The sequence below is a fragment of the Schistosoma mansoni genome, chromosome W, assembly GCF_000237925.1.
Source record: "Schistosoma mansoni strain Puerto Rico chromosome W, complete genome".
NCBI classification, from domain to species: domain Eukaryota; kingdom Metazoa; phylum Platyhelminthes; class Trematoda; order Strigeidida; family Schistosomatidae; genus Schistosoma; species Schistosoma mansoni.
Window position 1 is genome coordinate 26,169,158 of NC_031502.1, and position 18,630 is coordinate 26,187,787.

Consider the following 18,630-nt stretch of genomic DNA (forward strand, 5'->3'; position numbering starts at 1 on the left):
GTCCCTCTTGCCTAAAACGTGACTCAAATCCAAATATATAAATTAGACTCAGTGAACTACTTTACAATTTAGTCATGAGAGACTAATAGGGATGCAAGCCACTTTTTTGTTTTGGCTGATTTCACGGCAGTTTTGAGCGACACTCATAACTGGCAAAATGTAGCCATCGATCTTAGTATCTGGCTACTTGATTTGTTCGATACTCTAATGAGTCGAAGACTAACGAAATATGATTCATTTAAAATTTCACATCACGTAACCACGATACGGATTTCAAGTGTAAACATTGCAGCAAGGGTTGTAGATATTGTAGGAGTTTTTAGCGAATACCTAGGATTGATATTTCCAAAGATACGTTTATACATAGTCTTAAATTACGTGAAATAACGACCCTAATGCAGTTCGGGAGTATTTTACCGTTTGAACAAATTCCTTACCAGTAAAACACTGACTTACTGTTTTCATGGCAGCTATATGAATTGTTATTTTAATAAAGTTAAACCCCATAAATGTGGCTTGATATTATTACTATAAGTAAGTTTAGTACCGGAAATGGTGTTTCATTCTACGAACTACCTGAAATTTTATTTCAATAAACTGATTCCATGTTGTAGGTGTTCGGAATCCCATTGTCGTGTGACCAGTTATTTTAAGCGGCATTTAGGATTCCAAATCATAGGTGATATCAGTCGTATATATGGCAGATAGTAGTCTTGTATCATAGTCGCTTGGTTTTCTGCTACAGAGAACAGGAGAAACAAACCAATGATGATGAAGTATCGGGATGTATCCCTAGAGGAAACAAATAACTTATTGCTGGTAACTTCGAAACATCGCTTAGACCCCAATAAGAGATTCCGCATATTTCACAAGATCCAGTATAAGCATAGAATTTCTCACTAAAGGCCGCTGGCATGAGTTTATTTTGTTCTTTTGACACCTGCACTAAACATTCAAGTAGATGATGGTTCGGAATGACACTAGAACCTAGCCTTTTCCGGCTCATGTACGCTTACAACCTGCCGTACAAAAGTAATTTTTGTCTGGCCTTAAAAACAGATATGCTGTGTACTTGCCTGAAAGAAATAAACCTTGCAAACAGTCGTAGAACAAGTGGCCTTCAAACTTCGAGGAATTAGCTAATGTGAGGATTATTAACACAACCCCAGGATGTGGCCGATTTCGCTGTTCTCAAACTCCAGTTCGGTATCATGTCTGCTGACTAAAAGCTGTCGTTCAAGTTTATTCATCTACGGTCGTCACAAAAGTATTGCTTCTTTATGATATTAGTGATGAAGGTTAATCTGGGACTTTATAGACTATCTGGTACCTCAGTCATTCTAGCCGATTTCGTCAAAACTTGTGTCTGCTTCATTTAAGGTTAGCCGCAATTAGGGCCGAATTTCGGAAGCTAGTGTTAACACAACATCCAGATCTTGGCTAGATGAGCGTAAGAACCAGTTGGTGACTTTGGGGTTACTTATTTTGTCAACTACCTATCTTGGAAACCCACTGTAGACTCACCTTCCTCTGGGATAATCGTTATGCATACGGCAGTTTACGTACATTTAAATAGTTAATGCTTTTCCTACTATCACTGCTCGCAACCATCAAGGTTTGCATTACAGCCGACTTTATCTGTGGTTCTTGGGGTCAGCTGCAAAGTCGCATCCACTCGTTAGTTCAGATAGAGCTTAGTATAGTACATGAACCACTGGTAACAGACTGGATGTTAATAGATATGCGTTTATATGTGGTGGACTAAATAAAACAGGAGTCAAAATTTTCCGGGTTTACACATTATGTAGATAGAAGATACTCTAATCGTTTGTTTCTTGGCCACTAATTGCTCTGGTACAGCCGAGAGTGGGGAGAGTTCCCTCTCAAATGGTCATGCGTATACAGTAACTGTTAGGGAAGTGCTACCCACTTCCTCGCGGCGGGGGTGTTATTTACGAAATTGAGAAGACGAAAATCGAATATCCGGCGCTTTAACGAAGCTGCCGGATACGGAGGATCCACCTAGGGGAGTTGGAAAACCTTAATTCCAAACTAATGGTGCACATGGGCTCCAGGATCCTGAAGGAACAAATGGTGTATTGACCAATCGCTGGTCACCGGCTGCCATGGGACTGCATTTCCTTACGTTGCTCCATTGCCTTGTGGATCAGACCTGTAGGTCGAAGGCTCCGGGTGTGGCCACCTAGGGGAACGACCTGCTTCGGTCTGGGAACCCGTGCAGTATCACAGCACACACACAAATCAAGTGACTTGTGTGGCGCATATCTATTTGGTGCCCCCTTTGTATTAGTATTTATGTGTTCAAATAAATAAATCATTTCTTGGGACCCTCGAGGCGCATCCACTTGCCTCAAACCAATAGCCGGCCAGAGACTACGCTCGTAGACAAGGAAATGACAGTATTAATTAGCTGCTACAATCGATAATATCGGTCTATACTTGACCATTGTTGATTTATGCCAGAATTCCTAAACTGTTTACCTCAGTGTTTTAAACTGTTCTTGATAAAAGGGATTACTGTCAGGAGAAATTTCAACAAGCCATCGCAATTACTTATTCACCAGACACAAAAAAAATTTCCTTCAGTTTCCCGAATTGAGTAATGCTTATCTGAGAGTTTGAAAACTGTAAATAGAAATTGAAGTCATCTGCGTTCTAATCGGTATATATATAAGGAGAATAAACAGACATAAACTGGTGTTCTTTATTTCCTTCATGTTCGTACTGAGCGGATTATTAAGGAAGTGAGGTTAACAGACAAATGAGACGCAGTGGATTTGGTATCCGTCCCTAAAATTTGTGAAATACCTAAACTCACAAGTTTAAACGATCAACGTTCTCTAACCCAGAGTTTTTAGTACGATAAAATAACATCGTCTGAAATAGTAGGGTGAAGAAAACACCTTGCTATCGTTGGATGTAAGGAAAACAAATAATAACTGTGTTCAGATCATTTTGCTGCGGCCCAACTATTCGTCACTTAGCTTATTGGTCTTGTTAATTTAAGCTTAATTGAAGTGGATCCCGAGTACCCTTTTGAGAACATATCCTATTCTTTACAATTTAATCTCTAGCTCAAAATTCTAGCAAACCTATTTTACGAAGATGAAACAATTGCAAAGTAGAACCACGTTTATATATATATATATACATATATATATATATATATATATATATACATATATATATATATATATATATATATATATATATATATATATAATTGCATCGGTCGCTAAACAAATACAAGAATAAACACTGGAGTTTTAATTTGAATTTATATCGTTGTAGAAAAAAACTGTTTGTACATTTCATGTACATAGTCGCTAAATGCTTTAAAATAACTATTAGGAATAGGTTTCATAATAATATGGCAAAAAAGCTCGTTAATTTGTGCTTATTAATATTTAAAGATACCATTAATATCTGATAGCCACACGAGTACGTCCGGAAAGTCCAGTTTACTTAGGTCTCTTAGACAGAAATTGCGAATTTTTATAACAAAGATTTGTAAGGTTAGAATAGAAGCCCATATATGGGGAAAATGAGATTTGGACCCTATATATTGCGCTTTTTTGTAGGCGATGAAAGCTGAATGATGACGCGGTTGATAAAATTTCATGATAAGAGGAATCAAGAACATTACTCGGATAAAGTAATCTACGTATACCGATACTATAGTAAGAACATGACAACAATGTTCACACAAGAGATGAATTATTGAATAACTTTTGGTCGAAAAATACACAACAAAGTAAGAAACCAAAGAAATCAACGACTTGGATATAATCCCAGAATAAAACCTCTGAGAAGTGAAGGATAAAATTTAAATTGGCTACATAATTAAATGAATATGCAAAACAGAAACATAACAGTTATTGAAGTCTAAAATATCGCACCTGTGATTTGCAGTGAGCTTGTCCTAAGGAAAAGACGTAATTGACGTCACTCCAAAGCTGAGTACATAATGACCTGCTTTAAAACTTTGGTTTGACTTGTCTCACGAATTTCTCCGGCCAGAAACATTTCATCAACAACGCTGTAAACTTTATAGAAGTTAAAGACGAGGTCCAATTCACAAACATTGTGGAACAGTTCATTTAAGACTTCTACGAAATTATGGATCGCCTCTAAATATGCGAGACTATTGTCCATTAGGTCAATACACATGCAAAAATACAAGCCAGCATAACGACGATAAACTATCTTAAAATTTCGAAATTCAACAAAGTTAGTATGCTTGGCATCTCGTACGGTGACCAAAGCATGGACTTCTTCAATTAGTTTTTGTTTCTCCTCATCATCAAGATTCATATACCATTTAGCCAAGCGTGTTTTGCCGGCTCTATTTTGTATAAGAATAAATCTAATCATTAGTAGTGTCCTTGAAAACAAATGTGGCTCGTAAGCGTCTTTTAGACACCTTGAAACGATGTAAAATGGGTCAGATAGTTATAGACTTCATACAATGTTTGTAATTTTCCACAAATCCTTCTTGCGGTACTCCATTTTTAGTCGATCCTCACACTTGTCATTGTATTGTGTTTTTTTGTCATTTTTCCCCATCAAATCTGCTCACAACGTTCAGCTTTACTTACAGACGTGTGGAGCAAACATTTTTTTAATCCCAATGAAGTGAAAAATAGAAGATAGTGAAGTGTGGTTAGCATGAAAAGTTGTTCTTAAATGTTCGCACTCGTTTTAAACCCACCTTATACTTAAGATGCTCGAATCCCAACTCCAATCGGCATTGCAAGTTTCGTAGTTCGTGTGAAACATGGCCGATCTAGTAGGCCATGAGGCTTCCGTTGTTGATCGGTGACATTGTGATTGTGGCTTCACTTTAACATGGGTTTTGTCAGTGAAGAATGTTTCAGAGCAGCGACTGTTGTTCAAAGGATGGAATCACGAAGTTTGTCCGAATTTCACACCTGCGGCTTTCGAACAATTTAGCAAATATAGTTGCGTGAGATTTTATCAGCGATTCTACTCGGCCGCAAACAGCTTTCTGTTCGAAACCATTGCAATGGTGACTTCTACTGAAAGGAGTGTCAGCAAACATAATCGAGACACATCAAATAGTACTCTCTCGGTCAATACACAAACTGATGAAAAGTGACCTCAAATAGGCTCGGAGTCGATTGACTTACATAGGCTAGTGGAGGAAGGACAGACTATAAAAAGGTCGGATAGAAATAAAGACTCATTTGAAGAATTTTTTCCGTCCTCCACCTTCTAAATGGCAGCTAGCAGGAAACGCCCAGAAGACCTGATCGTAAGGCTAGGTCTGTTTCTGGTAAGAAAGACAGCCACCTGACTACCAATGTGATCGACACTCATCTATGACTTCACAGTGTGTGCGACTCCACTGTAATCGCTACTTCAATTAAAGTTGATGAATAGGTACAGATAAAAAATAGGAAGCGATAAAATGTTTCTAAACAAAAGCCAGTTCCCCAAACATTAGCTAATAGGCAGGACATGATATCACTATCGAAAGCCATGAAGTCAAATCCGTTCCTAGTTTAATTACTTGAGATCTGGAGTAAGCGAGAAATAATGAACTTGCCAAAAGGCATTGACACGGTTTGGACCAGCTGAATCCACCGTCAGAAACGCACTACCAGAAGAGGTTTCGGGAGTACGAAGGTAGTTGGACTCGGTAAGTGGGTTGGAGGCGAGATCTTCAAGTCAGTACTCAGAAGTTATGGGAAAAGAGATGTCATGCTGAACAACGTATACAAAACTCAAAATCTGAATATTTGTATTCGACTGGACTGGCCGCTTGAAGATCAAACCAAGTGGAAGAATGTCCTTACAGAATTAAAATCTCAAAAGCCAAGTCTGAAAGCAAACCTTGAGGTTCAGGATGTTCTTCTGGTTAGGTCTTTGGAGCCAAAGGTTTCGAGACCTATATGGGTGGAACGCGTGATTCTCGAAATACATTAATTGTGTACTACACGAATGCTCATAGTATTAGAACTAAAACGTCCGAATCAAGTTTGATGGTAGATGGTTACATCCCGAAATAATTGTTGTCACAGAAACGTGCCTCACCGTACCTACCGACTGTGGTTTCACCATTGTAGGTTACACCTGTTTTGGAGTGACAGAGTTATAAGTCACGAGGGAGGAAGCATAATATTAAATGTTAGAGAACACTTTCGCGCACAGTCGGTCTAGAGAAGGCTCATGATGGTGGTACTTTAGGGGTAGCTTGCTGTACAATTAAGTATAGAGACAACTTAGTGACTATAGGCAGTATATACCATAGTACACGTTCTCTTGCTAAAGACCCTATCTTAATTCACGTCTATTCTTGGAGTACGACCGAGTGTTGTCTCATCAATAGAAATTTCAACGCACTGTATATCAACTGGATAGAGCTTACGGCTTCGGTGGAGGTTTCGATGTCAACTTTTTACCAACTATTATTCATTTTACATGTAGAACATCATATGATAAAACCGACGTTTACTGACTTGGAACATAAACCATCATTGCTGGACCTTGTCTTTACGCACCACTGCAACAATGTCACAGATGCTCAGCACCTTCCTCCACTAGCGAATAGCGATCACGTTTTACCTTACCTCAGGTTTCGGACACATTTTATATAGTATGTATCTGCCCCACCCCGTACCAATATCTTGCGAGCTAAAATTCCGGCAATCAGAGACTGTGCTATATAAACAGACTGGTCGACCAATGCAGATGAGTTGATCGAAAACGAGTGGGATAAGTTTAAGGCTACATTTGAGTCCGTAACTTCACTGTGCATCCCATGGTCAACACTCAAAGGCTGCTGAAGCGTAGGGAACACATCTAGGATTTATCATTGTTTACAGGCCACGAATGATGTAAGTGCGAATACTGGAAGATCCACGATATGTGTTAAACCACCATAGCTAGATGTCACACCACTTACGAAAGACAGTTGATATATGATAACCATACTTGCCCCAAACTACTGTTTGCGTGCATTAAACGGAGAACAAAGCGTAGTGATCGTATTCTCTCATTGCTTTTGCGTGGAACTTCAGATATACTAGCTGAATCAGATCTGGTCAAAGCTGAGACCTTATCAGAATATTTTAGCAATGTCCATTCTACAGATATTTTTAACAGAACTTGACATAACCACACCACTGAGATGCCAGCTATAGGACCTGTGCACATATATGATGTAACTGTCCTTCAATTCATTATTAACCCCAGCCCTAGTAGTTTACTGGGATCTGATGAGCTACGCTCACGACTTCTGACATCTCTGGCGGACATTATTTTAAAGCCAACCACGATGATATTCGACATGTCTCTTTTCCACCCTCAACACCATTGGGATTGGATAGATGCGATAGTTAATCCTATTTTTAATGGTGATCAGAGACAAATCGTATCCAACTACCAGCATATCAGTCTAACCAGCACAGTAGTTAAGTCACTTGAAGAGATAATTCGGATTAAATCACTAAGTCATATTGAATCCTAAACTCTGTTAACTCTCGGACAATGCCGGTCTCGAAACAAGCATTCATGTCTGACCAAATTACTTACTGCGTGAGAGGACTAAACAGCAACCTTAGATAACTGTCTGTCCGTCGCTGTGACATTTATAGACTTTAGCAAAGTATTTGACAAGTTTCCTCACTTGGGTCTTATACAGTAGCTCTAGAGCTTCAGAATAACAAGTTATGTACAGGAATCGACAAGCAGCTTTCCATGTGGTCGAAGACTGAGAGTGAGAGTTAGTGGGACACTATCTGAATGGAAGCTGGCCAAAGGTGGCGTACACTAAGGCACCATCCTTAGGTCCCCTACTTTCCCTTCTCCACGCCAATGAATTACTTCGATTGAATAAGTCGTTGGCATTATTGTTTGTGAATGACATCAAAATCCGGAGAACAGTAAGAAGCATAGCTGATCGTTTTGATTTTCGAGCTGATGTAGACAAATTAGTTAAATCGTCTCGATGCTGAGGCTTAGAAATTATTCTAGAAGAAGTGTGCTCATGCACATCGAACATGGTAATAGTTACCAGTATACTGTTAACGGTACATCTTCAGTGAGTGTAAGAGCATAAGGACTTCGGGTAATATTAAGTAACGATTTGAAAACAACCACTCCACAGCTCCCGAAGGTTTTAGTGAATCATGGTTACTTCGTTGAGCATTTAGATGTTTTGACGAGACGTGTAATAACTTAAATTGACTAGTTAAGATTTGACTTCAGACAACCAAGTTTATGTCAAAACAATCGAGTTCTAGTGTTCATTCACTTCCTTATTTTCTATAGACATCATATTTCTATTATCTTATATTAAATACTGAAAAGCTTTTTGTGTTTGAACAGGTAACCTCCCGACCATTTTTACTGTCCTGTGAGCTAAATAAAGATCTATTCACTAAGAGTCTGGTTTCTCCTATCAATATAACTAGGGTTACCTACAGGCACTAAGGATGTTTCAAGTTTTGTCCACTACCTACGTAAGACTACACTAAAAGTGCTGTGCCCAAGCAGTTGGTCTATGTCTTATCAACGTTACTTATTCACTTGACCGTATTCAGACTGTGGAAACAAAACTGGCGAAGGGTATTTCCGAACTCTCTTACGATTGGCGCTTAAGGTGCCTGAACCTTTTTCTCTTATCGTATCGTGAAACGCGAAATGACCGTATTTTGGCATTCCTTATCTTAATTGCGATTTGTGTATTAATATGTCACATCTTTTTAATATATATGCTCTGATTGGCAACCTATACTTTATACTATGGTCAACTAAAGTAGTGCATTGATGACGTACATACAGTCCATAATTTGTAATTGCCTGATAGGCTTATGATGTGGTACCTATAGAAATGGTGTTTTTCAATAGTATGTGAAACACAGAACATCGTGTGAAGTACAATATTTGTCCAAAAGTAAGCTGAAATGAGCCTAGCGTCACAAAAGCAGGGAGGGTGGAGTTACTAATTAGCGAGCATTGATGGTGAAGGCTCCTAAAACCCTGAAGCATTCGGCGACAGCAACCTTGAAGTTATCCTTAGTTTCGAGGTCATTACTCACTATGACTTCCTGGTAGAGTAGAACAGATGACTTCACTACAGGTGGTCGGTCATTTAAATGAAGTAGAAAAGTAAAGAGCCAAGCATTGTTTGTTGGGGAGTTCCACTTTTTACAGAATCCCATGTTGATAAAGTCCTATTCACCTGTACCCATTGTGCCCTATCACTCAAACAGCCACTTTTCCTATCTATGGTTTCATAATCAATCCCAAAACCTTCCAGTTCTAATTTAAGACCATGACAAAAGACCTTGTAGAAGCCTTTACCTGGATCTATGAAAATCACATCTGGAATATTTCTTTCTTTATCTGAAGCCCAACCTTCTCTTGCAGTGAGCAGATTTTTCAGGCATGATAGTCCTTTCGTGCCTATAGGTAACCCTCGTGCTATTGATAGAAGAAACCAGAGAAGTAGTGAATAGGTCTTATTTTCGATCTTCGCGCAGTCACAGTGGAGCGTGGGATTATCTGTTCAGACAAACAAAGGCTCTCAGCATTCCATATAAGATAGTAGGGAATATAACGCTTACAAAAGGTAAGGAAGTGAATGAATACTTGAACAATACTGTGTTAGCATATGCGTGTTTGTGTGGGGTCAACTCTTAACCAACCAACCTGAGCTGTTACAGTCCTTTCCTAATACCGTGCTATTCTCTGAATGAAAGACCATTTCTGTCTATACACTTCGGAATGACGATCCTAAAATTCATTTCCATTAGATAGACACCTATATGGATCAGACTAACGGGTTGGTAGTTACAAAGTCTCTACCCCTCGTTTTATAAACCGGGCTGACAATTGCGTTTTTCCAGTCTTTTGACAGTTTGGACTGTCACAAAGACATATGAAACAGCATTCTCAAAGGTTCAGCAATCTCATCCACCCAGGTTTTCAGAATACTAGGATGGACATCCTCAGGAATACTGAACTTATCTGGTCTGAAATGTCAAACTAATAGTAAAACATATCTTTTCTCAGCGACCATAGGAACTATCGATAGATCGCCATTATAACTGGTTGTTGGTCTTGCATTATCAATGGTAAAAATCGCTTTCGTTTCCGAGACCTTACTACTCGAAAACCCACAGAGCGGAGTTTTTCCCACCAGTTTATCGACTCATTTCTAGTTCAGCTTGTGCCATCTTGCTTTTTATCCGACCTTCTAGAGGTATTTCAGATCTTAATGGAATTTCTGCATATTCTTGACTTCGAGCTTTGTAGTACATAAGATAATGTGCAGTAAGAAATTCTAATGAGTATCTACATCAAGTTGAGGGTGATCTTCTGAGTCCATCTGCTGTAGATTGTCCTTTTAAAGCTGATATCTATAACCGCTTGAAACTCCAGCTCCTATTCTACATAGCATGTTTTAGCTCAGTCTTGCCAATAAAACTGGAAGATATGATAGCATGATCACTTTCACACAGAAGAACCAGGGTTGAGAGGTTATCGGTTAGGAATTCTTCGTTTGTAAATACGCAGTGTAAGAGCGATGGTGTCTGACTGTCTGCCTAATGAGTTTTTTAACTGATATTTTCGAACAATCCCAGGTCTTCCGTGAGGTTGGAGAATCGAGCTACGACAGAGTTTTTGCATCCAACGGATGTGAGGTCCGCAAAACCCACTACAGGAAGATTGAAGTCATCTGTAGAATTATGGTAAACTTCGTCATTAGTACTGTTCTAATAATATACCCAATCCTAAATTTGTGGATTTGTCATGATATGACTACCTAATCTTTAAGATCTTACGTGGAAGTTACATCATTGTTTACACTGACTCATCCTCTCGTAGTTACCACCAACATATGATGGAGAATACATCTACACTGGGGATAGAACAATATACTTCATATGAATAGAAGAGGTAAGCTACACAAGAATGATCACGCCTGCAGGGCTGAACCATGCCATCCGATGAATTGAGTTTCGAATGAGTGTTGCCATGTTCACCATTACTGGCCTTCCCTCAGTATTATATGTCGAGAGTTTATTTTCCCAATTATCTCGTGTTCAGCTTTGAGAATTGTTGTTGCGACCAATACCACTACAAGCTTTCCAAGTTTATTTTCGGGCCATTTCATTTCTGACTTCTGCTTTAACCGGGTCGATATAATTTGATTATAAAAGTTTTATGTGTGAAGGCGTCGCCAGTCTCCGGATTCTTAAGGAATATTTGGTGGTGAGACCGACATCATCTGTTATAAAAGTTCGTAAATTGTGTGATTGTTCCTTGTTGGAATATTATATGTATATATTAACAAAAACTACTTTAAATGGCGATCATTCGATGGTTCTCGTGGTCGTTGAGAAGGGAAAATTTTACACTAGTACCTTGACATTTCAGACAAGTTAAGTTCAGTGTCGGGCCTATTCGATTCAACGGGGGAGAAAATTTACCAGGACTCTAGTGATCTTCGGTGCTTATTTGATTAAATATCAGTATTTATTTGTCACCTTAGTTGTTGACCCTTATTCTCCTTTCATTTCAAAATTGTTTTTAAACTTGTTTCCTGAGTACAGCTCAGTGAACATTGACTTCGAAAAGCTAAACCTCAACCGAGTGAACTTATATCGAGACTGCTACAGCTAAGTTCTGATCCAGCAGATTAATCTAAAGACCACATATAATGGTAAAACTTGAGACAACAGATAACCAGTGACACAAGAATTTATAAAGTTTATTTTAAAGGACAGTGGTATTGTTTCACGTTGAGCTTAATTCACTGTTTTGATCGTAAATTACGTATCAAAACTACCGTTTACACTTTAATTGAATTTATTTCAGTTAACGTGACATTGTATTTGTGTGTTTTGATCCTGCTTTTGTGTATTAACTGCATCAAAGCATTCTTGGTCGACTGAGGCTTGTTTATTTGATAAGGTTGTGATTTATCTTACATATCTACCTTGCCTATCATTTTATCCTAAGATGGTCGGCTCTGTACACAAGTGTGGACAGCCATATTGCTTATTCCCCGTGGAAGAAGGGATGCAATGTGACGAATGTAAGAAGTGGTTTCATAAAATGTGCACCCGCTTAAGCCCTGCTGCCTATAAAAGGTGCTCGAAACCAAATTCTCATTGGCTCTGTATGTTTTGTTGCTCAAGCAAGACATTACTCATTCAGGAAGCCATCAGCCTTCTGGCGTTAGCCAAAAAGGTCGACGTAGGCCGTGCAGGCAACATGGATACTGATAATGAAGATTGTATCAGTGTCGTAAATGCTGCCATGGCAGGTACCAGACACCCAATTTCGCAACATGAAGCAAAAATTTGTACTCCGGTACAACCAATGAAAGCCATGCCATTAAGTATTGAGGGACAAGTTGCTTTAGCAGCGACTGAGGACCCGGCTAGAACCACTATCGTCCAGAATAGTCCCAATCTGGATGCTGAGAATAGTGGTAAATGGCTTACGCGGAAACGCAAAAGAGACGGAAAAATACCCAAAGAAAGTGCGCGTATAGTCGATAAGTCATCGTTGGACTCACGTCCTGCGCATCAGGCAACTCCGCTCAAGTCCAAATGTAAGAAAATATTTAATACTGTTGTGGATGGAAATAGTCTAACTTCACCAAATGTTCTTGGGAGTAACTCGCTCGACCCACATGACACTGTTATAAAGAAAGCTAACAGTAAGAAACCGGTAGCTAACCGGCAGGATCTGACATCACGGTCGAAGGCCGTGAACACGACTTTTAAGGAAGTTAAACAGGTCCCTAGTGTAATCATCTGGAACTTGGCAGAATCGAAAGACACCGATCCCGCTAAGAGACATGCCCACGACCTGCAGTTAGTGGGATCTCTCATCAGAAATATACTGCCCGATGAGGTCCCAGGGGTACATATCTCGAAAGTCATCAGACTTGGTAAGTATGTTGGAGGCGAAACCCAACAGAGAAGGATCCTTAAATTAGTACTCGGAAATTTTGAGGAAAGGGACGTATTACTAAATAACGCACGCAAAATTCGTGGCTCAAACATTCGTATTCGACCTGACTGGCCACTTGAGGATCGGATCAAGTGGAAGAATTCCCTAACAGAGTTAAAAACTCGAAGGCTAAACGGTGAAGCGAACCTGACGATTAAAGGTTTTCGGGTAGTCAGGTCTTGGAAGCCAATGCTTCCGAGACCTGTGTGGGTAGAACGCATGTCTCCAAAAACACCTTAAATGTGTGTTATACGAATGCCCGTAGTCTTCGGAATAAGATGTCTGAACTAAGTTTGATGGTAGACGAATTAAATCCGGATATAATTGTTATCACCGAAACTTGGCTCACTGTAGATATAGACTGTTCTCCAGTCATTTCAGGCTACATCTGTATCAGAAGTGATAGAGTTAGAAGTCGCAAGGGAGGAGGCATAATATTATATGTTAGGGACCACTTCCGCATAAACTCGATCATATCGGAGGCGCATGTAAGTGGTACGTGTGAGGTAGTATGTTGTACAATAAGGTCTAGAAACGGGTTAGTGACGATAGGAGGAATATATCGTAGTCCGTGTTGTCTCGCTGACGACTTTATCTTAAGACACTTCTGTTCTTGGAGTAAAGCAGAATGTTGTCTCATCGTTGGAGACTTCAATGCACCCCATATAAACTGGATAGAGCTCACGGCTCCAGGTGGGGGTTTCGATAGCGTCCTTCTGTCATCAATTATTCAATGTGCACTTGTACAATGTATCGTTAAGCCGACGCATATAGACTTGGAACATAATCCGTCATTGATAGACCTTGTCCTCACATACCACTGTGAAGATATCGTCGACATTCAACACCTTCCCCCACTGGTGAATAGTGACCATGTCGTACTTTCCTTTAAGTTCCGGATATATGGTATAGAATTTGCATCTGCTCCACCCCGTCCTAATCTCTGAAGAGCTAATATTCCGGCAATCAGGGACTATGCTATCTCGATTGACTGGTCGGTCGATGCTGATGGATCGATTGATGATGCATGGAATAGGTTTAAGTCTACGTTCGAATCCGTAACTCAACCGTTTATCCCATGGTCAGCACGTAAGCTATCATATTGCCCTCCATGGATTAATAAGGAAACCCGGAAGCTGTTGAAGCGTAGGAAACACTTCTGGGACTTATTCTTGTCAACAGGTCAGGCATCATTTAAGTGCGAATATAAAAAAATCCGGAATATATGTAAAAAGACCATAGCTAAATCCCGCACGGCTTACGAACGACAGTTGGCATACGATAGCCGTAATTGTCCGAAGCGACTATTTTCGTACGTTAAAAGGTGGACGAAACGTAGTGATGGTATCCCCTCATTACTGTTAAAATTCAGCTTTATTGGCTGAATCTGATCTAGCGAAAGCGGAGACATTTGCTAACTATTTCAGTGAAGTCTACTCTACGTGTAGTGTTACAACTACTTGTCCCGTTGACAATGAGATACCAGCCATAGGACCTTTACACGTGACAGAGGATATTGTTCTTCCTTTGATAACTAACCTAAAACCTTGTAAGATACCGGGCCCCGATGGGTTACACCCACGTTTGCTGTCGTCGCTTGCGGACATTATCTCAAGACCGCTCACGATGCTCTTCAACATGTCCCTTTCACAGGCTCAACTACCTAGAGACTGGAAAGACGCCATAGTTAGTCCTATATTTAAGGATGGTCAGAGATGGATCGTATCTAACTACCGGCCTGTTAGCCTGACCAGTATAGTAGTTAAGTTACTTGAAAAATTAATTCGGGCTAAGCTACTGAGTCACATAGATTCGTACAATCTGTTAACTCCCGAGCAACATGGGTTTCGTAACAAGCATTCATGCTTGACTAACTTACTAATTGCGAGAGAAGATTGGACAGCTGCCCTAGACAACGGCCTGTCTGTCGACGTGATATTCATAGATTTTAGCAAAGCGTTTGATAAGGTTTCACACTTCGGTCTTATGTAAAAGCTCTCGAGCTTTGGAATAACAGGTGCTATACAGGAATGGATAGGAAGCTTCTTATGTGACCGCAGACAGAGAGTAAGGGTCAATGGAACGCTATCCGAATGGAAACCGGTCAAAGGTGGTGTACCCCAAGGCACCATCTTAGGCCCTTTACTTTTCCTTCTGTATATTAATGAACTACCTTTATTACTTAAGTCGTCGACGATATTGTTTGCGGATGATGTTAAAATTTGGAGAACAATAAGAAATGAGACTGATCGTTGTTATCTGCAAGCAGATTTAGACGAATTAGTTAGGTGGGCTCATGATTGGGGCCTGGAAGTTAATTCCAGGAAGAGCGCGTTCATGCACATCGGGCACGATATTAGTTACCACTATACCATTAATGGTACATCTCTGCCACGCGTTGAAGAGCACAAAGACTTAGGAGTAATTATAAGTCACGACTTGAAAACTACTACGCACTGCAATGCGGTTGCTTCCAAAGGCTATCGCGCGCTATGGTCGCTTCGCAGAGCATTTAAATGCTTTGACGAGGATATGTTTCGAATTTTATATCCCACCTATGTAAGGCCACACTTAGAATACTGTATCCAAGCAGCTAGCCCTTGTCTGATAAAGGATGCTAAATCGCTTGAGCGTGTAGGGACAAAATTAGTAAAGGGTCTTTCTAAACTCCCTTACGATGAGCGTTTAAAACGTCTAAACCTTTTCCCCTTATCTTATCGTAGTACGCGAGGTGACCTTATACTGGCATTTCGTATCTTTAATTATGATCTGGGTGTTAATATGTCTTATCTTTTTGCTCCCTCCAGCACTAATAATCTCCGAGGTCATAGCAAGAAGGTTCTGAAACCGCGATCTAATAAACTAAAGGTGGGGTCCCGTTTTTCTCATCGAGTGGTCAATGACTGGAACGCTTTACCAGAACAAGTGGTATCAGCACCATCAGTGAACATTTTCAAGAAGAAGCTGGACCTTCACTGGAAGGAAATCTGTCAGGATTAACACAGGTTCATCAACCTACTATCCTTATTACTGAAGACTGAAAACTGAAGACTGAAGACTGAAAGTTAAGTAGCCTACAACAGAGGTTGAGGAGTTGTTTAAATGAGGTTCATAATGACAAGTATGGTATTCACTGGGAATTGGGTGTTTAGTATATGTTTGAGTGCCGGGACACGTGGATTAGGCGTGTAAGTGGAGTTGAATACAAGCACTGTGAAGAGAAATGGCCGAGAATTCTGCTTTCAGAACCTGTAGTGAGCAAGCTGAGTTGTGACAGAACGATTGCCTTAAGAGATTTGTTAACTGATGAGCTTGAATTCTGAAAGTATAAAATATTCTTCACTATTTGTAAAACTCGGCCCAACTCTTTCAACATTTCTAATTTCCATTATCTTTATTTGTTTTTTTATATCACGCTCTGACCTTACTCAGTTTTAATGCACTTGTCGAACCGCTTATTTTTAACCTCAAGTCGTCTACAAGATTATTGGTTTCTGCTTTATACAGATATCCTGGATTATCTTCAGTGTATACCTGTGTATTTTGATTTTTTAGTGGTTTAATTCATTGTGTATTGATGTTACATTCTTTGTGACTGCTTAGAAGATGCCTGGATGTTACTCCTGTTATCTTTCAGACTAATTTAGTCTTTAAGTATATTGGAATACCCTACATAAAACGAAGTTTCAAGTAAACTATTATACTAACAGAAGGCACAAATCATTTTAAGACCAGGCCTCAAAGTAAATGGACTGGTTGATGGGGAAAGCTAGAGGGGTAAGTCGTGGCTTCATGCATACCCCTCCCAGCATCGTATCTTCCGCTGCAACAGAACCTATTCCCATTGTTCATCATAATCATTTTATCTCTCCGAATGGCACTCCGCCACTAAGTACTAGCAGTGTAGGTGCTGAAACTGACAACAGACGTTCTCCTGTTCCTGTGAAAGAGTTTTCTGCAAATGAATCTCGTGGCGGCTCAGCTGTAAAGTTTCGCGCCCCTTCACCTCTGTCTGTAAACGCTCAAGTTTCTCAGGTGTCGAGCAAGTGTTCGCAATCACCTGGGGTGTCTGTAGAAACAGAAACTCACGCTGACCCAAAAATCCCAATGTACATGAAAAATGTTTATGTTTCCCAGCAATTACCCATATTTTTGGATTCATCTTATCCTGAGTTCTGTGATGTTGTAGAGCCATTTCCAGCTATGGATACAAATGAGTGGCTTGCTGCACACACGATTGCCTTATTTGACAATATTAGTATAATATATGACGCCATATATGAGCTCTGCGGTTGCCGAAGCTTGTGGGAGTCTTTGGAAGATTCAGGGATCCACAACATCGTCTCCTCATTGTTACTGGAAATTTCAAATAGTTCTCTTGGTGTACAGAGCGAAGACGATCGCGGCAAAAAGAACAAAAGTCTCATTGCAGGCTCCATCTCACAATACAGTAGAATTTCAGCTCGTCAAGCTATTGATGGTGCTCTGTCTTCTTGCCATGACCTTATTCAATGCCCTCGTTTATTTCCTATACGAAATGGTGAACCATTTCCTCCTGATTTGCCTCAGTATGTTTCCGTTATATGCAAAAATATACTAGTCTGTATAGTTCATATGTATGTTGCACATTTTAGTCATCTAGACCAACTTGAGTTAATACCTCATATGAATACCCTAGCCAGACATTTCTTCGCATTTAGCAAGAGGTTTTCGCTTGTTGATGATAAACATTTGGATGCTTTGGCGTGTTTCAGTCATACAGCATTTAGTTCAAATACTTGAGTGGTGTCGTTACGGGCATCATAAAAGTGCATTTCAAATAGAATCCCCACATGTGCAGTTGGTCGTCTTTCGTGTGGCGTCGATATCACTGTCGTTATAAATAAATTTCGAATAACAAACTGCACTATGCAGAGCGATTCTGGACCCTTTTATGTGCTACATCTTTATAGAGAACTCCGTCCCACTATTTATTGTATTGCATTGTCTTGTAATAATACTGTCCTGGTCCTCAAGGCATGTTCGTTGTTTTTTTCATTCCACTAAAAGAAAGTCTATTTTAGTTCATGGCACTAATTCCTAGTTGTGTGTTCATTCTTTTTAAGTTGTAAATGAATCATTGATTTTGTGTAATGAATGTAAAATAATAGTTGGATTTCTAATTACCCGTCACCAAACACCTACATTGATGTGTAATGTCATTGGATAACTTGTACATTTCTCGTTGCTTTTTAAAGGCTTCGTTTCATTTTAATTCGGTTATATTTGCTTTGGCTTGGATTTTTAGCAATATTGGACTGGTTATGAAATGTAATTCTACTCAATTGTACTGTTTTGTAGCTTCTCGTATGATCTTACTTGGAAATTTCTAATGCATGAAGTCATGTCGACTCAAAATACAGGTTGTTATATGTGTCTTTGAGTTTATTGTCTTAGAGAGGAGATGCTTTTTAATTATCCAAACCAAAGAAGCTGAAATGCGGTTTGTGCTTACATTTCAATTCTTGAACATACGCTCTAAGTAAATATGTATTTTCGATGCTATTCCACTATGCTTTGCAATCGTGATTATATATTCTTAATGTTCATCAACGTTTGTATGACTTTTCGTAA

At 39.6% G+C, this 18,630-nt stretch overlaps 2 protein-coding genes across 2 annotated transcripts; one reads left to right on the forward strand and one right to left on the reverse strand.

Moving 5' to 3' along the window:
* Positions 1–3,281: 3,281 nt before the first annotated feature.
* Smp_143060 (putative clathrin coat assembly protein AP17) lies at positions 3,282–4,395 on the reverse strand (the record flags this gene model as incomplete). The annotated part of the gene is made up of 1 exon (XM_018789150.1): positions 3,282–4,395. One exon carries the CDS (start codon positions 4,393–4,395, stop codon positions 3,967–3,969), a length of 429 nt encoding a protein of 142 aa, XP_018654622.1. The 3' UTR covers positions 3,282–3,966.
* Positions 4,396–16,486: 12,091 nt separating this feature from the next.
* On the forward strand, positions 16,487–18,365 carry Smp_078270 (mps one binder kinase activator-like 2 (mob2)). Its single transcript, XM_018789151.1, has one exon. It carries the CDS (start codon positions 16,765–16,767, stop codon positions 17,797–17,799), a length of 1,035 nt encoding a protein of 344 aa, XP_018654623.1. The 5' UTR covers positions 16,487–16,764; the 3' UTR covers positions 17,800–18,365.
* Positions 18,366–18,630: the final 265 nt, after the last annotated feature.